Consider the following 27,423-nt stretch of genomic DNA (forward strand, 5'->3'; position numbering starts at 1 on the left):
TACAAAGAGGGGTATTTCTTCTTGACCTTGAAAAGAAATGCTGTTCACTTTTTTTTTTTATTTGCAAGCAAACTGAATTTCCCTGACATTACAATAGATACAGGTCCTTTCCACAGAATGGAAGAAGAAGGGCTTCTATCTACTTCTACCACTCTTACCTCTGGACTAAAAAGGTAGCTAAATGGGGATTCTGCACTTACATTTTTTGTTTAAGAAGGCTTCAGCTATAACCAGTCCTCAGTATGACTTCCTAAAATAAAACCACGGCTTGATACTTTACTGTTTGCAGAATAATCTATAGCACCTACAGTAACAACTCTGACAAAATAACTGGACTCTATGGACTGGGCTCTCAGCTTTAAAGGTTTGTGCTTTCAAGACATTTCCCTGTATGTAAAAAGCAAAGGGGTGTGATACTTCATCACGGCCAGAGGGGGGCATTGTAGGCCCATCACAACACGGTACCCCAGTGCAGATAAGGCAACATACTGTACATTACTAGAGGGTATGAGGACATGAGGTTAAGTGGCACATGAAGGAGCAACCAAACTCCTTACTACCTCAGCTGATCCAAAACTTAAGCAGGGCCTGACAAATTTGGTAGCCCAAGATCTGTCTGACATCCAGCTGGAAACTTGTTTCTTGTATAAAACAATAAGCACAGGGGATAATAAACTGGTTGCAAAAATATGCAAAAATTATATCTCAGATCTATTCACACCTCTTCACTGTTCATCACAGCCTTTCCAAAGTGGTTGGACTTCTGAAAGTCTGAGAGTCCTTTAGAATATATGATGGGACAAGGCCCCTGACACATAATCAAGCAAAGATAAAGATCCTAAAAAGATCCTCAACACTACTTGACCCAGCTGTTATTTATGACAGAAAACTAAATAGGAATTGATACCCAACAGTTTATTACATCCTTTCCCTTCCTCTCTTTTCCCTTCAAATATGTAACTTTTTCGTGGAAGACATTGGATGCGGGAGAGGCAATAAGGCGCAGCCCCCAACTAGCTCACAGACTCAAGTCGATGATGATGTGTTCAAAGATCTGTGTGTTTCCCTTGAAGCTTGAGGCAAAGATGAAGTCCCTGCGGTCAGTGGAAACCACAGTGAAGGAGCGCGGTGCCTGGATATACACCTCCTTGAAGCGATCAAAGATCTTCTTCTCGGTGTCCCACAGGTAGATCTGTGAGAAGGTGTAATCGCTGCCCAGGGCCAGGTAGTAACGTTCTTTGAAAGCGAAGGGTTGCAGAATCATGGATCCTCGTGATGGCAGGGCCTGGATCTCCTCAAACTGTTTGGGACCCCAGCGCAAAACTTTGGAGTCACCGATGTAGCGTGTCATCGCTAGGTAGAGTTCCTCCTGGATCTTGAAGTGTTTCACAGCTACCACATCCTCCATGTTGGGGATCTCACCCTGCAAGGCAAACTTCTGGCTGTTACGGCTCCACTGATAGATTACCGGCACCTGTGAGCGACTTGCCAAAATAAGGTGGGCCTTTCCATCCAAATCCAGGAACTCAGCATCTGTGTCTCGGAACCACTCGTGCAGTGATTGGTATGAATAAAAGCCCTTGTCGTTCCACTTGTAAAGGGTGGACAGGCCCGCTTTAGAGCTGTCAGCAATCACAAAGAACCAGTCAGTGCCAATCTGGAATGTCTCAATGTCATTTGGTTTTGAGATTTTGGAAACCTCAATGTCCTGAAACTTGCTGAACCTGCTCTGGTCCTCATCAAACTTGTAGATGTGGGAACCACCAAAGAGTTGAGCCACAATGACAAACACCTGGTCCTCTATAACCACAGACTTGCACCCCACAATGGACTGACCTGAAGGGCAGGGAAAAGAGAAAATATTCTTAATTAATGACAATCCAGCTAAAGAACAGAAACCCACAGCAAACTAACAATGAAGATAAATTCACTATCCTAAGAGACAGTGTAAGATAGATGTCCCTTTGAATGAGAAACAGCATTTCTCAAAAATCCCTCTGCAGTTTTAAAAACAGATTAACCAGTATCACTAACATAACCCGTTAACCTACTCTAATTTTCTTTACTATTCTTTGATGAGGTTGTAACATACGCATAATCAACCAGTTTGAGGCCATTTGTAAAAGACACTGCCATACCTGTGATGTTGTCATAAGTCCTGAAGTTCATTTCTATGTGGTCCCATTGGAAAACCATACAGCTCTCTATGCTGGGAGCAGCAATTGCCACATAGACATCATTCTTATAGGTGAAAGTGTCAACAGACAGAGATTCAGACACCACAGACTGATGGAGGGTAAAATCTGCAGATGAAAAGATGGGATGAGGGAAAAGAAACTACACTCTTGATTCAAACCAAATCGACATCATCATGCCTTTTTATAACATCACTTTCTGTATGTCATAGCTCAGAGGAACATTGCCTAATGCTGATGCAAGTTAGACTAGAGACAATGCCAACTGGCTCAGGTGTCTCACCAGTTGAAATGCATTCATTTTGCAGACTGGCCATATCATTGAGACGCTTGTCCTTCATGTCCTCAGGTCCAGCACATATGACATCTGACACTGTGGCATTGGTGTTCTTCAGCCACGTCATCAGCCACTTGGCACGGCAGTCACACTCAAAGGCATTGCCTCGTAGGTCCCTGCAGAGAGGCATGTGTTTCCTATTAGCCGCATTTCAAATGTTATGTTTTCTTGCAAATGGCATTTCTAATGTTCTTGTAATGCAATACCCATGAATCCATAAATGCATTTTGTGAGCTGGCAACGATTTTGACAGAGACAGTATTTAATGAACAGGAAAACATATACAAAAAATTACAAATGAAGGGCAAACTTACAGCTCTATCAGTGAGTCCAGATCCATGAAGAGGTCCCTGGGCAAGGCTTTTATGTTGTTATTTGCCAAGGACCTAAAAATAGTAACCTTTGGTCAATACAATAACTTCTATCCAGTTGAGATAATCCTTGAAAACCAATGAGAAAGACTGATTTACATGTAAAGATACTGTGTAGAAACCAGTTTCCAAGTCATATTTAATTGTCTGGGCAAATAAAAAATGGCAATGCATTTTTTTTTCAGTCTTTTATATCACTAGAAAAGTTTAACACATAGCAGAAGGTTTTTACTGTTAGTCCTTTGATAGAATAGAATACTGAACAATTCAGAATCATTTAACACTTACAATAGTTTTCTCAACTTCTGCATATCGTCATCTTGTTTTAAAAAAATCAGTTTCAACAGATAAAAATATCACAGGTTGTATAACTGAAACAGTTGTTGGACTGGAACGTACAGGTGAGTCAAGTCCCTGAGACCTCTGAAGGCATATTTGGATGCAGTCTCTATCTTATTACTCTCAATGAACCTGTGGAACATGCCAACAAAACATAGAAGATTATGTGGTTATTTGGGGAAAAATAAATCTCACTTTCATATCAACGTAACAAGACAGAAAAAGAAGCAGCACTTCTGTAAATAAAATACTAGATTTGTTCCATTGTAAACACTTGAGTTTTGTTTTATTATGTGAATAAAGTTGCATGTAACTGCTATAACACAGTGCTCCAAAAATAACAAAATTCCAATAATAATGGGAATCATAAAACGCCAACTAGTGGTAAGAATGTGATAAACTTTCTTTGAACACAATCAGCACCTGTATTTGTCTTTTTATTTCCTCTACTGCCAACAATATAACCCCATGCACATGATAGCAATCCCAGAAAAGACTCCTACACAAATTTAAAAAATGCCATGCCACAGTAAAGTGCTGAAAAATGCAGCTACTGTATGAGAGCACAGGCCTTTGTCTGCGTGCTGAGTTATCACAGTATTTTGCTGAATGTCTCTGTAATACATCGAAGACAAGAAACAGCATAAAAGTACTTACAGGTACTCCAGGTGTGGAAGGCCAGCGAACGCATCATCCCTTATAGTTGTGAGTGAATTGGAGTTCAAAAGCCTATAATGAATCATGAAAAAAAAAACAAAAAAAAAACATTAATGATGTTAGCTGCTACAACACAACAAAATCTTCATTCAAATAAAAAATGTATGTACCTGAGGAAAATGGTAGATGCAAGTAAAAATGTCTCAAATTGTGATTTGACTTGCCTATTGAAGGAAATCAATTCAGACGTCAATATTGCACAAATGCCAAACACATATGGACTAGTCTGTTATTTTAGTTCTGCGTAATGTTATTCTTATCGTCAATATGGAAACGAAAAAATACAGTCCTGTGGATTTACTGCAACAATTATAGTATTGCCATTTTAACTCTCACATTGGAATACCATTCATATTTTGATTTGTTGCTCCAGTTCTAACTGTCACAGGTGGAGAGCAGATCATTTGCTTTCTCCTTGACAAACACAGGAGAGCCATATCCTCAATGACAAAGGCAGGCAGTGACAGGGCAGCAGCTCATAACAGCTAATACAGCCACTACAGCTTATTAAATATTCTCACAGGAGGCATAATTCTCTCAGACCAAGACTGCAAGAGCAGTCATGCCACAAGATGTTTTATTACCTCCGATCACCATTTCAGTGCACTGTGGCAGGGACTGCAAAATGTGAAGATCAACACATAAGCACACACTAGCTGTAAATAAAATAAACATGAGATGGCAGTACACTATGGATATCTATATATCAAAATATAACAGATGTTGTCCATTTTGTCCATCCTAGCTTTAAGCTGGGGAAGATTTTATAGTTACAAATGGTGATTGTGACTAAAAAGATATTCTGGCAGTGAATAATTTATTCTAAGATAGCAAATGCATTCATGTCATGAAATGTGTGTCCCCTAATGCTCTGTAGCATACCTGCCACGCCTTTGTTTATGCTGACATCACAACAGTGAGCACTACAGTAACAAAGCAGATCGATGGTAAGTATGATTAGTATGGCATGGACTTGCTCTAAAGCTCAGGCCCATTTCCTTTATGGGGAATGCAGGTATAATTTAGGGGCGTCTTGACAGCTGTAAATGTTATGTATCCATGGCATGCCTCCAGCAAAGACTAGGAGGAGGCAAAGACATCATGTTATTGATTTCATTCCCAGGTGGCCCAAAGTGACCACTGTATCAGAACTCTTCTCTGGTTTTATTACATCTATAACACACACCAAATAAATGCATACCCTTTAAATAGGATGTATATCTGCATCAGATTCAAGTTCTTAGTGTGATGAGTGAAGTCAGTGAATATGTTCATGGCCTCACCACTGGGCTAGTATAGGATCAAGTCTTTAATAAGTGAATGTTTCTGTATGGTATCAGTATACTCTAAGCACCGAGCAGTGTCCTGATTGATGCATTACTTGGGACAGTTCAGGAATTTCCCATCATCAGATCTATCACTACACTACATCCTGTTAAATCTGGCAAGCACCACTTTCAGAAACATGCAGATATTGTTGCCCTGTGGTTACTGACACATGGAATTTGAACGAATGCCAAAAATATATATATTTCTCTCATTGTGTCAGTTTTCATTTTCTGATCTCAAGCCTTCAGCAACAAGTTATGGGCGATTAGTATAGCATAACTTAAAGACTGATTCATAGCCTGATACTGATGGTAGGCAACTGAAGAACTCTTACAGTAGCTGGAGAGACGGCATGTGGGCAAACATCGCCTCCTTGACCTCGGAGAAAGTCCCATTGACGATGCTCCTGAAGGAAAAAGCATAGTCAGTGGACAGAAAAATAATGCAGAAATTAAATAAAGTAAAATAACTATTCTTAAATAGCTATTCTTAAAAGTGAGCATTTCAGTGAGAGAGAAAAGAGTCTGTGCTGTATTGAATTAAGCCCAGCTCGGGGTTTACATAAGGAGGTGTGAACATACAGCAGGATGTCGCCCATGGACCCAACTTGCCAAATTTTGCTGCTCATTACAAACGCAGGTTAGGGTCGATATTTTTACTATGTGCACCATATGGGTAGGCTACTTACAGAGAATTGATGTCGTTGGGGGTAATCCTTGGGATGTAGGAGAACCCGACGCAAATGATAGACTCCTTGGAGCAGCTGCATGCTGAAGGACATCGGAAAACCTTCTTCAAATGAACCGGCTGAAACAGGTACAAGATTGAGACAGAGAACAATGCCCAAATCTGAAGAGTTGGCAGCATCTTTCCTGTCGGGCTTGCATGTGTGAGGTTTTGCTGAGAACACCGAGGCAGATGGCACTGCGTTTACACCCTGCACCATGAAATGCTGCACTGGATCCCTGACATCAGCAAATCAGCTGCAGCTCCCCTTCGCCCAATTTAATTATTTATTTAGCCGGAGCTTCAATAGGATAAGTGTTGGTTAAACATCCGTGCGTTGAAAAGGAAGACATCAGGAGGCTCCTTATCGCCATCCGCATCCGATTTATTAACCCGTACATTTCTCACGGCTCACACTGAAGTAAATTTAGGATATATTGCAGATATTCAGCATATCATGAATAGCGCATATAGTGAAAAAAAATTCTCTTTACATTGTGAATTCATCTTTAAAGGCATTTGTTGGCTTGTTTTGACAGAATTAGAAACGCAAATGTAAACCTATGATTAATTTTCTTTATTTATTTAGTCTTACAACAGGCTGTGCGTCTGTGACAAAGATTGAGAAGTAGGTTTGACAGTCACTCGATAAAGCCAAGTCGCTTACGGGACACATCAGGAGTTGATTAACAAAGTTTCATTTACCATAACGTACAGTTGGCTATAGGCAGCACGGTATTAACAGGAGCCAGCTGGATGAGGCCCACAGGCGCATTAACTGCAGCACCATGGACAGCGGACACCGGCAGAGCAGCCTGGGATACACTCCTATGGTTGGAGCAGCTCAGTTATTACCTGTGCAGGTCTGAGTTAATGTGAGGGCCAGACCAAACCGGAAGTTTGAAAAGGCCAGCTGGGCCCCATGTCGTCCCTGTGGGTACCAGCCTGGTGCTCTATCGTCACAGAACCATACCTGGCAGCTGCTGAGAGCCAGAAGCGACGGGCCATTTGTCATGCAGCAGCATCCCTGGGGTACTTGGGACTTATGATTGAATGCAGAGTGCAGACTTAGGAGGGCTATTTTTAAAGGCGGTCTATTTTGGAGAGGATGGATGAGGGCAAACAATTGGTTGGGTTGCAGGGAACCAAGAGGCCGCCAGAACCTATTGCCATTTAAACACAGAAAACAGGCAAAAATGCTAATGCTACCCCAGTGGCGACCGAATGTGGCATGTCCGACCCCATGAGTTCACTGTGGCTTTTGTTGATTTGAGCACTGTTCTCTTGCAATGCGTCTTCAATGACAACATAACACTCCGATCATTCATCAGGCAAAAAAAAAAAGAAAAAGAAAAAGAAAAAAGAAAAAAAAAGAAAAAAACAGCTCCCATAACTTTTAAATGTGCAAAACATCAAGAAGTTACAGACTGTGCACTGCCCAGAGATGCAGCTTGAAAGTCATCAAATGTGGGGGATCTCGAATGAAATAACAGCGAAGCTTTTCAGCAGCAGGCCTCCTCAGATTTACATACTGCAGCAGACTTGAACAATGAAGGAGGGTGGGGGTCTGTCCCCACAGCATCGCTGCAACATCAGCACCAGCCAGAGAAATGGGCCGAATTGACAGGAAGAGGAAGAACTGCAAAAACAAGTAGTGGCTGTGACCGAGGAAGGGAAAAAAATACAGAACAGAGGGAGGGTGCCTTTTAGGACAACAGCATGTACTTAAAACTTCTGTGTATGAAAAATATCATCGTTTATTGTTATGTAACGCAACACCAGATAGTGTACTTAAGCACTGAGGAGCATTGCTTCTGCTTGTCTCTTAATGCTTTGAGGCACAAGAGGTGTGGCTGCAAAAGACAATACTAGTATAGTTACACATTAATCCATACCTGTCTGCACTGACTTGTACTTCAGGCTTGTCAACATGAAATCAACACTGATAATCTCCTGCAGATGTTTGGGAGCACATAGGGAGAACTTGGACGGTGCAGATGCAAAATATAGATTAGTCATCACTCAGAAGAGCGTCAGTCAGTCTATTTTTCTACCTGCCCAGCCTCTCAATGGCTGAGATTGGAGAACAGACATGATAAGACTAAGGACTCAAGAAAACTCCACGTGGCATGGACAAAACTGCTTGGACACATGCCAATTTATGCCAAATGCCATGGTCAAGTGCTGTGTGTGAGATAGGTGTCCTGAATTCATTCTAATGTATATGGGTAATTGTAACATTTAGTTAGGTGCCTCTTATTCATATGACATACAGTAACACACTGTTTGTGTGGATCCCTCTATATGCTCCGGTTTTCTCCCACAGTCAAAAGATCAGGTGAACTGGTTGCGTGAAAATAGCCCACGAGTAAATGTGTTGCTTGCCTTTTGCCCAGTGCATGCTGGGATTGTCCCCAGCCCCCCTCCGACCCTGAATAGGAATAGGCAGGCATGTAAAAAGGACAGATGGACATATGAATACAGTTCAGTGAGCTATGTTTGGTATACTTCATTGATTATCTCTGTTAGTTACTATCTGTAACATAGCTGGAAAATGAATTAGATAATCAAATATGGAGGGTTAAAATGGGTCTGAAATGGAGTCAGTGCTCCCAAGGCATTTGTATCACATTACACTTGCTAGAGAAGACCTAGCACAACATATTATAGAGTGAAACAATACCATTCCACACATAAACAAAGGCAAAATGTAATGCACTGCAGATGTCAAAACAGAATACATGCTGCATATTACAGAAACAGACCCTATATTTGGCAATCATTAAAGAAAAAGAGGATTTCTCACTTAATGTTATCGTAGCATTGTTTTCAAGCTTCAATTCTAGCTATGGACATCTAATATTTCTTCAAAGCTATATCAGTCTTCAATGCCTTTAATTAATGAAAAAATGACACTGTGGGAGCAAAGTTCAATTATAGAGATACTTTATTAATGGGGCCATAGTCAAGTGTTAGTCCCAAATTAATAACAGAACTCATCATCTTGATCAAATCCATACAGAACATTGAATGACAAGTCTTTTAAGAGGCTTCAGTCGAACTTCAGATCAGTCCTCTACTCCAGTGTGTCCCTGAGAGCCACTGGAATGCAGAGTTTCATTCCAAGCAAACACAACACCCACTGATTTCACCGATAAGCCCTTCTTCAACCAGACAGGGGTCATTAATCAGTGAAATTAGGACGTTTCAAATAGCAGTTTAATCCCTGGCTGTGGATGTGAAAAGCTATCTCATGAACATCTCAGCATTTTCATATGAAAAGGTGTGGAATGACAAACCAGAAAACATCCATTAAAAAGTGCCATGCGTCACACGCTGCCAGCCCTAGGTCGGCAGGCTCCTGCAGGCTCCAGAGGTTAGAGTTTGAAACAAAATAGGTATCGCTTTCTCTACTGTCGTTGCTGAACGATGTGACCTGCACCTGCGCATCCTTGAATTCCAGTATGGGTAGTATCTCAAATTCTATGTGTCTTTTTTATAAAGCATGTGAGCAGCGCAATCGTGGCTGTCGTCCCCTGTTGAGATTATTTTTGTTTTTGTCGCTCACTCATTCTCCAGTGGAGTCCTCCTGGCAAGACTGGGGCAAAGGTGAACTGCTTCTCGCCGCGTTGCACTCCTTCCTCAGCGTCTTCAGGCACTTGTCAAGCCTCCTGATGCACTGTGTCACATCTTCTCGAGTGATGCCCACTGCTGAGGCAGCGTTGAGGTAGGGGCATGGGTACGCCTCCGAATGGGACATAAAGCCGCGGAATGTGTGCCCGCTTATGGTTTGCTCCTTGCCCAGAGGTATTACCCTAGAAAGAAAAGCGACGATGATTTAGTACAGGTGGAGTGTAATTATTTATCATGGTGGGCAACATAAAGAATAGAGCTGGTCGGGCTGAAGGCTTGGCTATTCAGATTCTTATGTAAAGTCAGGCACAAGCACCTAAAATACTTAAATTTTATTAAAACAATTATATTTAGGGGGAGTGGAGAAACAATTTGGGATGCTTCGTACTTGGGATCAAATCAATGCAACAGCTGTACTCACTCAATCAGAAGAGATTCTCTGATGGGCTTGCAGCAATTAGCATCGTGTGAGTCAGCAAAGGGGTCAAATGCACCTCGGATGTTGCTGTGCGCATTTAGCTCCGTGCACTTGTGCTATTTACGGAACACAGTAATGTAAAACTGGCATTTGTAAGCATTTATAAACCAAGCATGTTAAATGAATGCACCATTTATTTTCTTTCACTGAGCAAAGGGTGATCTTAGGATGCATCTCCTAAAAACACATCGCTCTCCCTTTTTTAACCACCTACCCTCATAGATATGAACAAAAAAATCAAGTCACACCATCAAGTTCCTACAAGTACAAGTGTTTTTGGTCTCATACAGCAGTGTTATCTGACTGTAAATCATTGGTAATCTGAAAATCTGCTTTCATCTTGAATGCACAACAGCTTCTTTTAGACAAGACAGACTTCCCACGTACATGATTCATGTACTAGTACTATCACTTGGCCAACAACACTGCAAATTACTCGAAAACACATGGGAGCAAAAGCACTTAAAACACAATGTCACTATCATAAATTCAATCTTGTCAATTTGCTTGTCTGTACACATTTCCAAAATCCTCACAGGAAAAGGGCATCTCGCAAGACACAGAAAATCATTCTTCATTCAGCAGTGGCCATATTGCTGATTTCTCTCAAAGCAGATTTGAGAGAAATGAGGCACTGCAGCATTATCAGTGAACAAGTTGCAGCCTGGACTCTACAGCAATCATCTTCAAAAAACAGCCGGTGTTATTCTGATGTAGCGAGTGATACATCAAAGCTAAAATGAACACTACTCCGATTCAGGGATGGGTGTTATGTGTGTGTGTGTGTTGTTTCGTTGCAGGACTGGGGCTAGTTTCAAAGTGTTCAACTCGTAGTGTTCAATACCCATGCCTCTGAATTTTGGGTAGGGTGCCTCACTGTCAGCACAGTGTGATTTTAATGTAGCTATACTGAGTGTGTGTGTACATGAGCTTCATGAAAGTGAATGTATCACGAGTTGATATGGCTTCAGTTAATCTGCTTTGCTGCATGAGAGAGGAGGTTACCATTGATCCTAAAAAGGCCAACTACATTTGGTTGGCCTTGTTTGTATTTTGGTGATGTCTTTGAGCTAAACATGTGTCTAGCATTTAAAGTGTATCTCCAAGTGCTATAGTTAATGATTTTTCAATATTAAAAAATAACTGGTACAAACTTTTCATCAATACCCCTCAGTTTAAGCATGCAACTGAGAGACAAGAATCATAGATTTGGGAATAAGTTAAATACTTTGACCTTGAGAATGAACATGTTCATTTGGAAAAGAGCAAGAGTGGCTATTCCTTTGACACATCTATAATTTAATTAAATTTAAATGCCATGATGCATTTAAATTTAAACAAAACAATATAGCCATAACAGAAATGACACTCAATCATTCATGAGGATATTTAAAATATTGATGTCGTTTCCCATGCTTGGTCACAAAAAGGAAAAACAAATGGCAAACAGCAGCTCGTGCCCCCTGCACATTATGTTTTCATGCTGAGTGACTGAGGCAGAAAACAGCAATGAAGAACTGACAAATACTCCTTACCGCCGGCAGAAACACCACCAACGGGAGCGAGAACTTGTCCATCTCAACTTACATCAAAGCTTGTGTTTGTTGTTGTCTTATTGGAAAGAGCATTGCTTTATGGGGACTTGGCATAGTCTGCTGAAACATAATGGATGCGTCCTCTATAATTAGGAGATCGCTTTGATAGAACTGACGCTCTAATCATCTAAAGTGGCTTCTGTACCTCCTTATTCAGCAGATCTATCTGACAGCGGATTTCCTTTGGCTGTTCTGTTTGACACCGACCCGTTCACTCCCTTGCATTTAGAGGACATGGACAAACTCGTTCTTGACTATTGCTGCAGTGTGTGTCAAGTCTTAACCTCAGCTCTTGCTGCTTTTGTCCCCCATCTATTTAATTCAATCCAAATAAGCTTTATTGAGATTTTAAGAGAATTCTACCCCACATCAGCACATATACATGCAAACCTAACAATTTCTGTCCTTAATTTCATCCCATTTCTGAATGTTTTCTCTTGTTTGTCATCCCCACTCCCTCTCTTTCCATGTCCGGGCAGAAAGAGGTCATGCCCTGTGGAGGCGCGTGGGTTCATACGGTACCTGGCTCCCGACACTTGCCGAGTGAACAACATGGAGCCCAGCTGAGTCACTGCCTTGTCACTCTCGGCCTGGAGACCGTCCAGAGACATGGCTGGAGGAGAAAGTTGCCACACCCATCAACCAAACACACATACACACTATGAGTTAACAAAATAGCCAGAAATTTAAAAGACTACAGTACAATAAAAAAAAAAAAAAAAAAACAGCGACGTTACAGCTGAAAAAACAAGAACTCCTAACATACAGGTACAAAATGGGGCTAGTGCTGTGGCCTTATGCACAGATCGTATATACAAATGTGTAACACCATCCTTACATCCACTGCATCGAGCTTACCCAGTGAAATGGGGTTATGAGGGGTGTGAAGCAGTTTCTCCCCATGTGCCGATGCCAGGCTCTTCAGCTCCTGAGCCAGGTACGAATAAATCTCCTTCAGGCCATGCAGACAGGGGAAAACGCATGGAGAGAAAGTGAAGAGGGAGGGAGTGGGGTGCATCACACCAAAGAACTATAAATAGTGGCACGATTCTCCCTTCATGCACTACCACAGCCTAATTTTAGCAGCAGCGGTCTTGGTTTATTGCTAATCAAGCAAATCTACCCACAGCAAGCAGGCTGTCCCATCCCCCAACTCCGCCATCCCTCCCTGCCTGCCTGCCTCCGTCTCTCACCAAGCTTCAGTGCAGCAGCTCCCCTGACTAAGCTAGAATTATCAAGCGTCCACTTCCTCTCCAGCTGTGGTTATGATCTTTGCTCACATCACACAACTACCTCTGGGATCAATTAGAAAGTAGGGAGGGGGGGCGTACAGGCTTTTAGATTTTAACTGAGAGCTGAATTCTGCAGACGTGCTGACAATGTGTGCTCCGGCTGAAGTCCCTGCAGAACTGAAGTAGGTGAGGGGATTCTGGACATTTGTAAATGTTCGCAGAGCGGGATACGGAGGAGCTGCATCACAAGAAGAAATAGCAGTGTTTCTGTTGTTGGCTTGAGGCTGTAATTTCTCTGGTGCAGCACTGTGCATTAAGGGGCCATTCTCTAGGAACAGAGGGCGGGTACCAGTGCACAACAGTGTACTCTGCTGACTCACACTTTGCTTGAAAACATCAAGGAGGAAAATATTTTCTCTGTCATGAGTCGAACACAAATAGCCTTTCAATGATGTCAAGTGTCCCTAAATGTCCCTTGTTCTCTAATAACAATGGGTGACTATTACCCCTGGAGGAGTGGGAGGAGGGGTGAAAGTGGTGGAGAGTGTGTGCATGGCCACGACACTGCAGACAATAAGAATGTGTGTGTGTCTGTGTGTGGTGCCTAAATCCTATCGCAAACTTACCAGGGACTATAAAACACATAAACACACATCAGCTAATCCATCCTCATACTGGACCTTGTTATTTTCAGTACTTGGGATTACATCAGGTGCGTGCTTGCAGTTTGCAAAACAAACTGCAAGCCCATGGCATACCGGCCATGAAAAAAGCCATATCGGTGGTTTGAATTATTCAAAGTTTGAGACTCCAGTGCTTATGTGAGCAAATCGTTAATTTCTGCAGACACTATGGCAAACTGGTCCAGTACATTAATTATGCATAATCTGGACTGAGAGAAATCAATAAGCCGTTAGGTCATGTGAGAGGCCAGAGGAATTTCCTAGACGGATTTCCTTGCAGTGGAGTGGGTTTTAGGTTAACAGCATTCTGGCATTGTATAGCATCCCGTAAGAAGTGACATTTTTAGACAGCGGTGAGCGAATCACATCAGCGCTATGATGCACTCTTTTTAAAGCAGATTCCCCACATCCAGCATCTCAAGAGCAAACGAATCAGAAAGTATTTTAACCAAGGAAAAGGGCAGAGATGTATTTACAAAAGCCTGACATGCATCTTTTGTGTTTTTAACAGCATCAGGTAACACTATAGAATTTGAGCGTCCCCCTGAAGCCTGAGCATCAAGAGACGGTGTTGTGGTACGTCAGGTGGTACATCACAGGGCTAAGAATGGTGCAGTGCATAGAATCTGAAGAGGAGGATGCTGCATTGTTAGTCGCTCTGCATTTGAGTGGTGAGCCACCAGGGGATGTTTTCGAAACTCCTGGATCAATTTTATCTCTCTATACCTTCCCACTCCCACTACAAAGCACACAGCTCGGTGAAGAATAAAGTCTCACTCTACACAGGTGAGCACAGGGAGCTAAACACAGGCACAGTGAAAATAACTTATGTAAGCTGGATTTTTGTGTTCTTCAGGGGCACAGTCTCAGCGAACATGGGAAAATGTTTAGTTTGACTCTAAAGCAGATGGCGGTTTCCTCCACACAGCATTGTGCTCCTAAAAAAACATGGCAGACATTTATTTACATGGCGTCTTCATGCCAAGCCCTGTTGTTCCAGTTATGCCTCAAGAAAACAAACAGCACATCTGATACCTGAGCAATGTGTGGAAACTTGGGGTGCTGCTCATGTGGCAACAGGCTTGGCAAAACAATCTGAACTCCTCCCTCATGGCTGCCAACTACGAGTCCCAAAGTGGCCCTCCGAAAGATGCAGACATACCTTTGTGTCCCAAGCCGTTCTGATCGTCCACAAAATCACACAAAGCCACGAAACAACCGCTTGCCTACTTTTTTACCTCTTTACAGTAGCTCCTTTTTAACTCCTTTACTTTTCATGAGTAGATTTTATTCGAACGTATATTTTCCAACTCTAGAATTTTTTCATTTATCACTTTCTAGTGTATTTATTTCTTGTCTACTTTCTTGCCTTCTACCCCAGTGTGACTGCATATGTCATGTAAAATACTGTTGGCTCGGAGCCAAACTGCCACTCAGGGTTGAACAAAGTGCTCTGAACTTAAACTTAACAATGGACTGAGCTTATTAACATGTGTGTGTGTGTACATGCTCACCTTTCTTTCTGACAGGAGTTTCTTATAGCCACTGGCTCCCAGGGTGAGAAGGGTAATGAGAACATCAAGGGAGGGTGATGCTGATGCTCGACCTGGAAACAGACGTCCAACGACAAAATTCCACTTACCATCCAAAAAACTTTGTTAAATGCAAACAAATAACATATTGCACAATTAAGACTCAGTCCTTTACCTATGACTCAGTTGCATTTCGCTAAAATAAATAAATAAATTAATAAATACTTGCTGGATCTACTAATTATGAGAAGAAATGACCAAAAAAAAAAAAAAAAAAAAAAGACAACAGCGGTGTCATGATTAACACTAACCTGGGTACATTTTGCTTATCTCCTGTATGAAGGATTCATCAAAACCAGCTATTATGGCACCACCTACTGGAACCATGAAGTTCTTGTCCAAGCTCTGCACGAACGCATCGATTCTTCCAACACGAGCTCCCTGACAGAAAACAAAAACCGTTCAAGAAAGAGGTAGGAATGCATCTGCCAGCAATGAGCTAAAGAGCTAACTAAACCCCATTTCAAATGAGGTGATTGAGACAGTAATGACATTTATTTATAAATGTAGTTCACAGCTGCACTGATTTTAGTGAATACAATGATCCACAGTTCAGTAATACATAAACGCATTTATCATACATACAGTAATTATATCCAACACAAGAGAGGGAGTGTCTGACTACATTCCTTAAGATCTTCACTTCCTCTGCTCCCACATGTGGGTTTGTCAGTGCTGCTTAGCCAAACTCTATTCAAAGCCAAAGAACTTTATTAAAAGTTCTAGTGGAGATCCCAAGGTCTCAAGATACCAAATACGTCCTGCTGAATTTCAGGGAAATTATATAATTGTATAAATTGTATAAAATGATGCACAAGACATCTGGATATTTTCTCTTTCTGATCTAATGGTGCTGCCATAGACCGATGGCTTTGAATATCTGACTTGATGTAAATGTGATGCAGCTTCAAGGAAGTGTTGCGACCAGCTGATACAGAACATGTGTGTGAAACGGTTGAACAATACTAACTTTGAAGCTACTTCAGGGACATTTAAGGGAAAATCAGAGTTCAGAGTTGAGAAATATCATCATGGTCATGCAAAATGAAACAAAACAAAACAGAACAAAAAAAAAAAAACAATTTCACTTCAGGAGAAATACTTTCAATAATGTGTAACTTTTCCACACTGCCATACAAATTACATAATTACATAAAAGTCTGTGTGATTGTCATAACTGTCAACAAGGTGAGATTAGTGCAAAGGCATTTGTACTGAAATCTGCTGAGTGAAGGGCAAAGTAAACACCTGACTGAGTCGAGTGTGAGAGGCGGGTTGTGCGTTAGTGGTACCAACCTGCTGTATGAGGTGCATGCACTTGGAAGACTGGACTCCATAGGCGTTGTTAACAATGTGGGGGATGTTATATTTGGCACACACGGTGGCCAGCTCCTCCAGCCTGCAAGACAAGACAAGAAACAGGCAAAATGAGAGACACGCCCATGTCCTGAGGCACACAAACCTGTTACATCTGCCTCTAATTGCACTGTGGTTTACTCAACATCTCACCAAAGCTTTATCCTGTGATGATACATGATTCACAGTCGCAACAATTTGAATATTATCCTACCACTTTTGTCAACGCCTGTAAAGATACTTAAGACTCCGGGTGCACAGGGATATCTAATGCTTTGTTCACATTTTTATGCGGCACTAGGTGGACAGAAACCCCAAAATCATTTGTTCCTTTGGACAGTGACAGATGAGTGCCGCTCTGCTGCTGTCGGCCCTGCAAGCCAATGAGACTTTTGACATTTGCAACACAGTGTCAACACCGCCAGACGTCATCAACACATTGTGGCACTGGGTTTGTAAAATTTTTTCTTTTGAGACAACTTTGGAGATGTATTTGAAATTTATTAGAAATGTCTTTTAACAGGCTTGCCTTCAGCTGAATTGTTCACATGCCTACTGTTGTTTTACTGTACTTTATGTTCTTGGTTTACGTGCTTGATTTTATTGATTCTAATAGTTTTTCACATGTTTGGATAAATGCTCTGTAAATAAAGGTTATTATTGTTATTATAAATATCAAACAACACCTCTATTCAGTACATCACTTAACAGAAAAAAAAAATAATAATGACTGTCATCATCATCATATATACTGCTTTTTACTGTTTCTCCAGACATTGTAATTGCCAAGTGTATCAAGGGTGTTTTCCTTTGAGCTTGTGACAGAGTGAGCGCTCTGTTCTCAGGCTCTGGGGGTTGGAGGAGATGTGGAGGATGACGACCAGATGATCAATGTTGTATTTTCAGAGATTTCATCCACAACAGATAACCCACCGTTTGAAAAAAGTAACCCCTTGTGAGTAACATAAGTTCTTGTTTTCAGTTAATGCTTTAAAAAAAAAAAAAACATTTAGGAAAACTAACTCTTAATTTGCTCAGCTCTCTCACAGAGTGGAAGTTGGGCCTAAGCTGTAGAGGTGAAGGAAAATGCTGAATTCATTCCTCCTAAAAGCAACACTTGTGACCTTTTTCTTTGTATTTCCAAATTTTTTTTTTAGAAGAGCTTATTTATATCTACCTGTCCGGGACACGTGGGGCAAAGCACGATGTAGTTGAGTGAACACACAGGATGTTCTCCGCTCCAAGCTCCTCAATCTTGCGCTCAACTGCCTCCAGGTCTGTCCGCAGCTCGTCACCCTCCAGAACGTTCTCCACCACCACGGGTTCAAAGCCTAACCACGGCCAATAAAACAGTGTAGTGTGTATTTCCTGTAAGTTCAGTTCAGAAACTTTGTGAAATTAATGACAAAGACAAGAATTTAGGACTGAATGGGAGGGAATCATCATTGATCATGGAAGTTAAATAAGAGACTAATGTGATGGATACTGACAGGTACAAAAACTCTTCATCTAGCAGCTGTTGCTCCACTTGCATATTAAACAGGGCTGAGCACAGAAAACCAACATCGATTTGCACCACACCAATATTTCATATCAGTTTCACGGCTTTCAAAAGGCAGTGACAAGCTTTAAAATATCGGGTTCTTAAAATGGGATGTAAGGTTTCTTACAAGTCTGAAGGAATTTTTTAATGAAAAAAGCAGGGCTGGTTTCATTTTTAAAAAGCAACCAGCAGGTGCAAATGCTACACAGGATTTTTTTCTCTTTCATCATCACATTTGAAACATCAGTGTGGCTCAGCAGGATCTCTGTGCAGAGGATGTGAGGACGACTGGGGAAACAGCGTGCGACTCGTGTACTGACCTGCAGTGATCATGGCTTTGAAACAGGACTTCTGGTCGATGCGGGGCCAAATGATGAAGCGAGCCTGGGGCCGCCGGTGACGAAGGGTCAGGAAGCACAGAGTCAAGCTCATTCCTGTTGCCATGGGAACTACAAAGCAGCTGGCCACACTCCGCACCCCTGTCATCCATAAGACGCAAGATGTTTAGATTTCATCCATATGCAGCAACACTTTCAAATGTAAAGAGTTATATGTCAATCCAGCCCAAGACGATATTTCAACACTTCATTTGATTGATACTATTAATGAGACTTAGATATTGACTAAAGAAGGCTTTGTTGCACACACCTGAGAGTTTTAAAATGTCCAACACAACTGAGTTAGTCAGCTTGTTAAGCAGGCTGGATCCTGCTGCTTTGGGCTGAACAGCAGCGATGTCACCTGAGCGACCTATGCCATGAATCAACCTGCATCACAGTGCACACAGGGAAGTGTCACAACGGGAACACTTTATCAGCTCATATTCACACACCTGCTATTCCAGCACAGGTGCACAGGAGATCAATTCAATGCAAGTAGCTTTGATCTGGATGGACCATTCCTGCACACTGTTCCCTTGCTTCTGATCATTTATTCACAGTGTTCATCGATGTTTCGGTTTCATGACGTTCATCACAGGGACTCGCGCTGAATGATCTTTCTCGATCTAAGGCCGCCTTCCGACTGCAGAACGAACCTTTAAAGGAATTCACTGTTTCCACCGCAGGGATCATGGGTCTAAATTAAGTGCCTGGGACATTATTTTACCCCTCAGAAAAGTCCCTGCTCGGGGGGCGGTACTTCAAAAAAGTACAGGAACTTTGTGGGTGGGGCTTGCAGTGCTGAACATTTCTGATTGGTCGAGTACTCGCAGGATTTTATTTTAACTGCCATTTTCCTGCAGTCACATACAAGGTTGCTTTTTGTCCATTGTGTTTCAACACCTCAACAGAGAAAGGAAATCATACAACAGATGGACCGACGACTACACTCTGGCAAACCACCATATTTTTTTGGTCAATGGAAGAAGGGAAAATATGGAGACACTGCCTGCATATTTCCTCTTCTCGAGTGCTTCAACTAACAGCCATCACTTTTTACGGATCAGCGGAGTAATTTGCCTAATCTTTGTGGGTTTTTAGACCGCGTGTGAAAAAGTCATCCCTGGGACTAAAAGTTCCAGTGCTTCGGGTGGAAACGCAGCTTAAGCTACTTACAAGGGGAACACTTGAAACAAATTGTAAAAATAACACAAAATGTATGTTCAATCATTTACTAATCATTTTTAAACAGGAGGGCCTCTAATCTGTGAGGCAGGCTAGCTGGTAATACATGAGTTTACCACAAGCTGGCAGCTCAACTGGTTGAATAAACAAATCGGGAACACTTTTCGGTAAAGTGCACAAAATCCTTAGTAGATACCAAGGAATGTGTGAGGAGCAAATCACTAATGCCATGAGTAACTGAATCAAGTACTATACAATAAATAATGATAAATTCTTTAAGAACAGACTCTTATTTATCATGTTTATAAACCAATATCTAATCACTAGTTCCTGGATTATGACTAATTACTTAATGCCTGGTTCCTGTCCTGATGAACACTGAATTAGGCGTTTTTACTATTTTTGTGTCCCCTCATGTAAAGTAATGCATCGCACTGAGTCATAATTCATCATCGTGTCACTTGACTCAAGTAACAGTAAAGCATCACCCTTCCCAACTAACAAGTAACTACTTAGTCACTACTATAAATACAACACTGCTTCAGGATATATGACCAGTAGTTTGAATTTTTGTGTCATCATGATGATGCATCACCAGTAATGAGTTGGTGCCTAATCACCAGTTGGACGGGGTTACTTGAGAAGGACACAGAGATCATTTGAAGATAACAAGGAAGTAACAGTTTTTCCCCCACTCATTCCTTGGTATGTACTCATGATTTTGTGCACCTTACTGTAAAGTGCTCCTAAAAATTGTATTTGCAGACTAACAATACTCTGCCATCATGAAGTTATTTTCAAACTTCATGAATCTCAATCCTCATAAAATATAAATAGCAAAGGCCCAGGTTCAGTATGAGAAAGAGGACTGAATAACAGACAATCATCTGTTACAGAACGTATTATTACTGACATTTTTGGTGTTGAGAGCAATGTTGGCTGTACAAATAAAAGTAAGATGGAAATCACTGGGCCAGATGCAGTAAACAATATAGGCCTACCAACCCATTTCTTCTTATTTGTTTATATACATGATTTATTCTTATTTTGTTGGTACCTTTTGACTTCTGGGATTCGTCAGTGTTTTCTAATATTTGTTTTTGTCTGAGGTAAGAGAAAATTTTACGACTGGGGAAGAGAACTCTCACTAAGATAAGAAAAAGCTTTCTCAGTGTCACAGTCCACAAATTGGTTGTCCAACACATGGAAAGATCAATTTTAAAACTGAAGAGCATAAAAAATCCATCAAATGAATATCAATGCATAATCACTGAGATTATTTTATGTTTTACAGTAATTATAAGGAACAGATTATTAAAATAAGGATATCTGAATGAGATATTGAGAGTTTGTTGAAATAAATAAATGAATTTAGAGTTTATACAGTAGAACTGCATCTCTGTCGGTTTTAGAAACTCCTTTCCTTTGATTTCAGCAGCTGTGCGTCCCCCTGCTGAGAGGACCTTCACAGAATCATGGATTTTTTTTTTGCCATTGTTGGCTTTTTTGACTCTCCTGTAACACCAGTAGTGACCTTTATTGTCCCAAGATGGGAACTGTGACTTGCACAAACCACACAATCACAATGAGCTCTGATTTCAGCTGCTCCAGTTCTTTTTCTTCCTCCAGTTTTGCTTGTTAGCATCTCCAATTCCTGTGTGTGTAGCAGAGTATTCTGCACACGGCACAACAGCTGCCCTTTTTATAAATAAGGTAGTTAGGGGGCATTACCTTTTGTTAATAGCAACCGCTCAGACACACACCTCCAGTTTACAGGTGGGATTCATCATTCAGCACACCTTGGTAGGAGCAAATTTGGATGGTTAAGAGGGTTTGGTGCATCTGGAGTTGACTTTTCTTATTTTTCTCTAAACAGAAAAACAAGAGAAACCACAAGAGAAATTTAAGAGTGTTGCTGCATCTGCTCCATTGTCTGCTATTTAATCCTCTTTCTCAGCCTGCAGGTGTCGTCTACATTTATTTTGTTCTATGACTAAGTGTTTTTTGGGGAGATGACGGCTCTTTTTGGAAGAATAAATGGCAAAGACAACTCAGATCATAATCTCTTATTTTCCGACTTCATTTATGAACCTGTAATGTCTTCTAGCCACAAGGCTGGATGCCACGCGGCCCTCCCTCTCTCCGACGCCGCAGTTTCCCAGGAAGTTATTGCTGTCCATCACAGCCAGCTCGTTCAGGAAGAGCTCGATGGTGCTCTCGCTCCAGCCCTCCTCTGGACATTTGCCCTGCAACACACAGAGCGTGACGACTGAACGTTTCTGGCCTGACCGCGGCGGCCTGAGGTGAAGCTGACAGCGTCGGTGGCGGGTCTCACCTGCTCCAGCAGCTGTCTGATGAGCAGCTCGTGGCTGCGGCGGGCCTGCGACGCCTGTCTGACGTAGGACGGCGAGACCAGCTTCTCACTCAGGGTGAAGTTTTCACCGTTCATGTCTGCAAAGCCTGTCGAGGAAATAATACTGTGTCACCAGGAGTTCACTCATTCACTACACCTAGGGCTGTACAACATGGACAAAATCACAGATCAAGATATTTTGGTAACGATTTCGCTGGGATGACTGTTGGTGCATATAGAAATTTTGATAACCCACCATGACTAATGTAAACACGATGACCAAGCAGGGAAATAACAGAACAGCTTGAACAGTCTAGTAAGTTTAGGAATCTGTAACACAACCTTTAAAGCCAGGAAGACAACACATATCCCAATCCCTGACAACATCTTGTCTTATATCATTTACAAATATAGATCTATTTTATCTTACTATCTTTATTTTAAGAGAATCAGTTGTCAACTTCTCCTCATTTTCACTGGTATCAAATGTACAAAAAACATACATACACCATATACTACATAATGATATCTAAACATGTAGATATATACTGAATACACTAAAAACATCAAATTACAGCATGACATCAATAATCAGCATTACCCTCTTTCAAATTTAAATAAGAGCAGTTACAATCATAGATGGACCTTTTCCTTATGTTTGAAACAAAATTAAATACATTTTATAAAATTGTGTAGCTACTGTTTACACAGCATATGCACTATCCTCCCTCTCCATAGCCTCTATATTACAGAGACTTAAAGAAACTTCTGGTGCGTTTATGCTGGGTTTATTCTGGGTTTAGCGCCTAGAAAAGTTTGTCGTGACTCCTCTGCTGGCCGGTTCAGGTTTCAACAGGGTTTTTTATCAGACATGGTGAAAACTGAAAGTCACTCCCGGTGTCTTACATTAGCTACGGCGAGGCAGCTGGTCAGGCAGCCGCGTTATGTTTACCTCGGTGCAAAACATGCTAGCGACAAAACATGCTAGCTGTTTACTCAGTGCGCCGAGCGGAATGACAGGCGACAGGCCTGTTTTGTGTCACTTCACACCCGCCGCTGTGTCACCTTACCTTTTGAAAAGCCCTTCCTCTGAATTTCACCCGTGTTTTGTCCAGGATTTCCCACTCCACACACTCAACACGCGTCAGAGCCGACAGCAGGAAGAGGCGCCGAGCTCTCGCTTTGACTGGGCTTCCGGGTGCTGCTGACGTCATCGTGAATCTCGGCGAGGAAGAGGAGTGGGACAAAAAAGTAGGCTATGACTATAATAATAATAATCATAAAAATAATAATTTTACAAAAAACGGCTACATCTAAATAATTCTAAATGTATCTATTTATTTGGTCCAGTGCTGCTAAGGCATTTTGTTGTTGTTGCTGTTTTTTTTTTTTTTTTTTTTTTTAATCAATAATAAATAAAGTAATTGTCTGAATGCTGTATTACTGTTGGTTATTTTAATATTGCAGAATGTATACTTAGAGACCAATTGATTGGGTGCACCTGTACAATCTAATACAATCCAATACAACTGCTGTGGCATAAAGTTTACTGCTCTGATGCTTATAATGCTCAACTTTTCTTTTTGTCACAGTAATAGAGGCATTCATTCAATTCTATGTTTGGCATGGAATTCATAGTTAGTGCTGCTGTTGTACTGGACTGCATTTTGTTGAGAAGTGTTTCCACTATTCTGTCCCTCTCTTGTAAAAAAAAAAAAAAAATAGGGGAGGACAAAAATTGGAAACACTTTTCTCTATAATGTAGTCCAGGGCAAGACCACAGCAAACTACAACCTCAGTAATAAACATAGAATTAAATTGACACATTCTCCACAATGTCAACAAAAACTGAACATTATAAAGTTTTTTTTTTTAAAGGTAGAATTTATGGCAGAGCTGCTGCATTGAACTGCATTAGACAGTACAGGAGGACCTGAAGTGGCCACTGAGTGTGTGTATGGAAAGCATTTTAGCCTTATACTGGAAAATGAGCTGCTTGGCTCATGGAGTTAAAAAAAAAAAATGTCCTTGAATGTAATTAATTGATTAGTTTAAAGGTGCACTACACCAGGTTTCTGATGAAGTGAGGACCATCTAATAAAAAAAAAAAAAAAAATGTTATGGTTGACTCCACATGGTTCTCTGCGTCTTTTTTTTCTATTTTTTTTTTTCAGTTGAGTGTAAACCAATTTTGCACAATATATTAATATTTTGTTTGTTAAAATCTATTAAGTCATCTACTACATTTAAATGCTGTTGCAAGCATGTTGTTTGTAAGCCATGTTTTGACTTTAGAGTCTTCAGGTGTTTTTTTTATTCCTTCTTTAAATTCCCTTGTGTTTTTTCTTCCTTCTTTTGTGTTCACTGCACTTGCCACTTTTGCTTGCACAAATAAACAAATTAATAATAATAATATTCATGAACTAACAGTTTTAGTTGTCAATGTTTGTGAACTGAACTTTAACTGAACTTCACGTCAGTCGCCATCTTTGCTCTGCGTGTGGCGCCGAGTGCACGCACCTAGCCAGAGATGTTGACCCTGAGTGAGTCCACTTCTGTCGACATACACAATCTTTGACGGGGACTGCAGGTGCGCCGTATGTGACCACTAGCCTCATTAAACACACACACGCACACCTGAGCAGGTAGTGAAGAGGTGTCGATTCATGAGGATGAGCCGGTTATGTTGCGGCTCATCGATAAAGTTTTATTTCCAATAGCCTTTATATTAACAGTAAATAAAATAGACGTCAGCAGATGATGATTCATTCATTTCAAAGTTTTATTTGTCCATCCTAGTCCGTGTCCAGCACCTGGCTGCCCCGTGATAATTTGTTGCTGTTTCAAACATGCGTGGTAGAGAAATACAATACAAACTGAGGGACACCATAGTCTTCATTTATATTATTTTCCCAATATCCTTAACAAAAAACAAAAACAAAAACAAAAAAAGCACACACACACAAACAAACAAACAAAAAACAAACAAACAAACTCATTTTGCTAAGAGCAAGAAGAAAGAAACTGTTCATTTTTATTTTTTGGGGGGGGGTGCTATAATTATGACAACAGTAGGCCTATCTTTATATTTTGGAAATATTCAGCCTACATGTGATTTATTAAAACATCTTCTGACTTTATACAAGCCCACATCTAAAAAGCCACTTTTTTAAATAAATAAAACTATTTATTTACAAGATATGACATCCGTACAAGCCGTAACCCTACATGAGACAGTTACAGAAGCATGTGAGCCATTTACGCTGTCAAATCAAATTTATTAACATGATAGTGTGTAACAAAATGAACACGATATACGCCCAAAGCTGCATCACACACACACACACACACACACACACACTTGGAACCATCAGGACCAACAAAGTGGCACTATAAAGTACTTCTGACTCTGCAGTTAAAAAATAAAAAGAAAGAAAAAAATGCAACAAACAGCCAACTTTGGTTCTTCAGTCTGCAATTAATCAGGTGTTTCCTACTTCCCTCTTCAGCCCTGATTGGTTATCATGGATTTACCATGCAAACTGCAACATATTTGCATTAAAATCACAAAAAATGCACCACACACACACATGCACACACACAATATTTTTCTAAGCAATATTTTTAATTATATGTATTCTTTATCCATAAACTTGAGATTGGTTACACATGTAACCCATAATAGATTCACAATTAAAATCAGCAAGGCATACAGCAAAGGGGCACAGCAGAAATTACGAGACCAAAAAAAAAAAAAAAGTGAAAAGGCATATACACCTTACATACATACATATAATGAGGGGCAGAAGACATCAGACTTATTTTGCAGCTCTGGGAGGTGTTGCCAGCTCTCTGAAGCCAAGGGGAGAGAAAGATGGCAAGTTGATGGCATAGCAGGGCCTTGAACTCAACAGCTATGCCAACATCTTGCCTCCCTTCCTTGACCCATTTCCAAACTCCATTCATAAACTCAGGCCTATAGGTGCACCTCCATTCACAATTGCAGGTGGTGTGTGTGTGTGTGTGTCTGTGTGTCAGCCAACCTAACCTAAGTCAAAACCAAAAAATGGCTGAAGCTTTCCTTTCTTGTCTTAACACACACACACACACACACACACACACACACACACACACACACACACACACAATTCACATTTTCATAACACATGCCACTGTCTTAACTTGACTTGTATATCTCTTATAAGAAGACCTAATTTAGTCTAAATGCTGTTCCACAGTAGATCCATACACGTATACCTAATGTTTTGACTAGCCTACTCACAATGCATAAACTGTATACTCATTCATGTGTTTTTTTTTTTTTTTTTTTTTTTTTTTCCATTCTTGTATTGGCACCCTCTGTATTCTTGGTCTCTATACTCAATCAATATATATATTTTTTTAATTGCCAAAAAGTTGATTTTCTGCAGCCTTTACACCCGTAAGTCCTCCACCCTCATTGACACCATGAAAAACAGCCACCAAAACTTCAATCAGGAGGAAACAAACATGGAGGAAAGCTTGGATGGGTTTCCAAAAAGACGGACAGGCCTGCAACTGGTGTAAAAAGCCACTAATAACCACAAACACATACTTTGCTGACCAGTCCCGCCTTCCGGTGCTACTCCAGTCCATCATCAAACTTACCTGGGAGACGGCGGCCTATCCGGCTGCTCCTTGCTCTTTGTCCTATGATCCATGCGCCTTGGCATCAGGCGTCACCAGTACAAGAGCAGCCCGGCTGTTGGAGGAGGTAAGTCAGCTTTCCGCCGCCCACTTGTGTGTAATGTCAGCTTTCCAATGAGTGAGCGTCTCCAGAGGTGTGTGTGGTTGGCTGGCGGGGCGGCTCCGGGCGCTCGCTGGGACACGATTGGCCCGGCTGAGCCTATAGGACACCTGCTGGGAGTGAGAAACTGGGATCGATGAGCCAATCCGCCCAAACCTGCAAGAAAATCCCTATGCGTTGTAATATTACGAAAGGAGATCATCGACAAAGAGCCGTGGTAATCCTGTAATAGATAAACAGAAGTAGGCTACAAAGCGGCAGGTAGAGAGGGAATTCCTGAAAGCGCACCATTAAGTAGCCAACAAGGTCTCATACCCCTCACTACAGGTGGTTATATCTCTATAATATTCCTATAATATCCCAAATATTATAGATCCCCAAGATACCTTAACTAGGCTACCACTAAATTCACAGCTGAGAGCCGATCATAGGCCTTCTCTTAAAGTCCATTTTCCCAGTTAAAGCCCTTCAAACTTCATCTTGTACTGAGTGACAAGCTGCCCGGACCCTGCCTCTGCTCAGGCTGCCCTCTTAATGCAAAACAACTCTGACTGGGTGTTGTTCATAAAGAGCAAGCGGCGACGCAGCAGGCA

The 27,423-nt window shown here is 41.2% G+C and overlaps 2 protein-coding genes across 3 annotated transcripts; both read right to left on the reverse strand.

Moving 5' to 3' along the window:
- Nucleotides 1-15: 15 nt before the first annotated feature.
- lgi2a (leucine-rich repeat LGI family, member 2a) lies at nt 16-6,178 on the reverse strand. The gene is made up of 8 exons (XM_030076666.1): nt 5,977-6,178; nt 5,623-5,694; nt 3,900-3,971; nt 3,303-3,374; nt 2,847-2,918; nt 2,479-2,648; nt 2,139-2,303; nt 16-1,836 (listed from the first exon to the last, which is right to left on the reverse strand). Exons 1-8 carry the CDS (start codon nt 6,153-6,155, stop codon nt 1,019-1,021), a joined length of 1,620 nt encoding a protein of 539 aa, XP_029932526.1. The 5' UTR covers nt 6,156-6,178; the 3' UTR covers nt 16-1,018.
- Nucleotides 6,179-8,943: 2,765 nt separating this feature from the next.
- sepsecs (Sep (O-phosphoserine) tRNA:Sec (selenocysteine) tRNA synthase) lies at nt 8,944-26,760 on the reverse strand. 2 transcript variants are annotated; one of them, XM_030076665.1, is made up of 12 exons: nt 26,692-26,760; nt 22,027-22,151; nt 21,783-21,937; nt 18,775-18,893; nt 18,447-18,605; nt 17,761-17,914; nt 16,524-16,626; nt 15,479-15,608; nt 15,150-15,241; nt 12,579-12,672; nt 12,243-12,333; nt 8,944-9,829 (listed from the first exon to the last, which is right to left on the reverse strand). In XM_030076665.1, exons 2-12 carry the CDS (start codon nt 22,138-22,140, stop codon nt 9,583-9,585), a joined length of 1,458 nt encoding a protein of 485 aa, XP_029932525.1. In that variant the 5' UTR covers nt 22,141-22,151; nt 26,692-26,760; the 3' UTR covers nt 8,944-9,582. The 2 variants fall into 2 exon arrangements, with proteins under 2 accessions (XP_029932525.1, XP_029932524.1); XM_030076664.1 differs by lacking the exon at nt 26,692-26,760 and adding an exon at nt 23,115-23,268.
- Between the last annotated feature and the right edge of the window lie 663 nt (nt 26,761-27,423).

The sequence above is a fragment of the Myripristis murdjan genome, chromosome 18 (genome assembly GCF_902150065.1).
Source record: "Myripristis murdjan chromosome 18, fMyrMur1.1, whole genome shotgun sequence".
NCBI lineage: Eukaryota > Metazoa > Chordata > Actinopteri > Holocentriformes > Holocentridae > Myripristis > Myripristis murdjan.

Bases quoted from the DNA above. Each gene is read 5' to 3' on its own strand.
- sepsecs (XM_030076665.1), bottom strand. From the start codon at position 22,140: ATGAACGGTGAAAACTTCACCCTGAGTGAGAAGCTGGTCTCGCCGTCC. The intron at 21,938-22,026 runs GTGAGACCCGCC...TGTGTGTTGCAG, and splicing joins TCAGACAGCTGCTGGAGCAG to GGCAAATGTCCAGAGGAGGG. The intron at 9,830-12,242 runs GTACCGTATGAA...TTTTCTTTCTAG, and splicing joins CGGCAAGTGTCGGGAGCCAG to GGTAATACCTCTGGGCAAGG.
- lgi2a (XM_030076666.1), bottom strand. From the start codon at position 6,155: ATGCTGCCAACTCTTCAGATTTGGGCATTGTTCTCTGTCTCAATCTTG. The intron at 2,919-3,302 runs GTACGTTCCAGT...TACTATTTTTAG, and splicing joins CTCAGGGACTTGACTCACCT to GTCCTTGGCAAATAACAACA. The intron at 2,304-2,478 runs GTGAGACACCTG...TTTCATCTGCAG, and splicing joins AAATGAATGCATTTCAACTG to ATTTTACCCTCCATCAGTCT.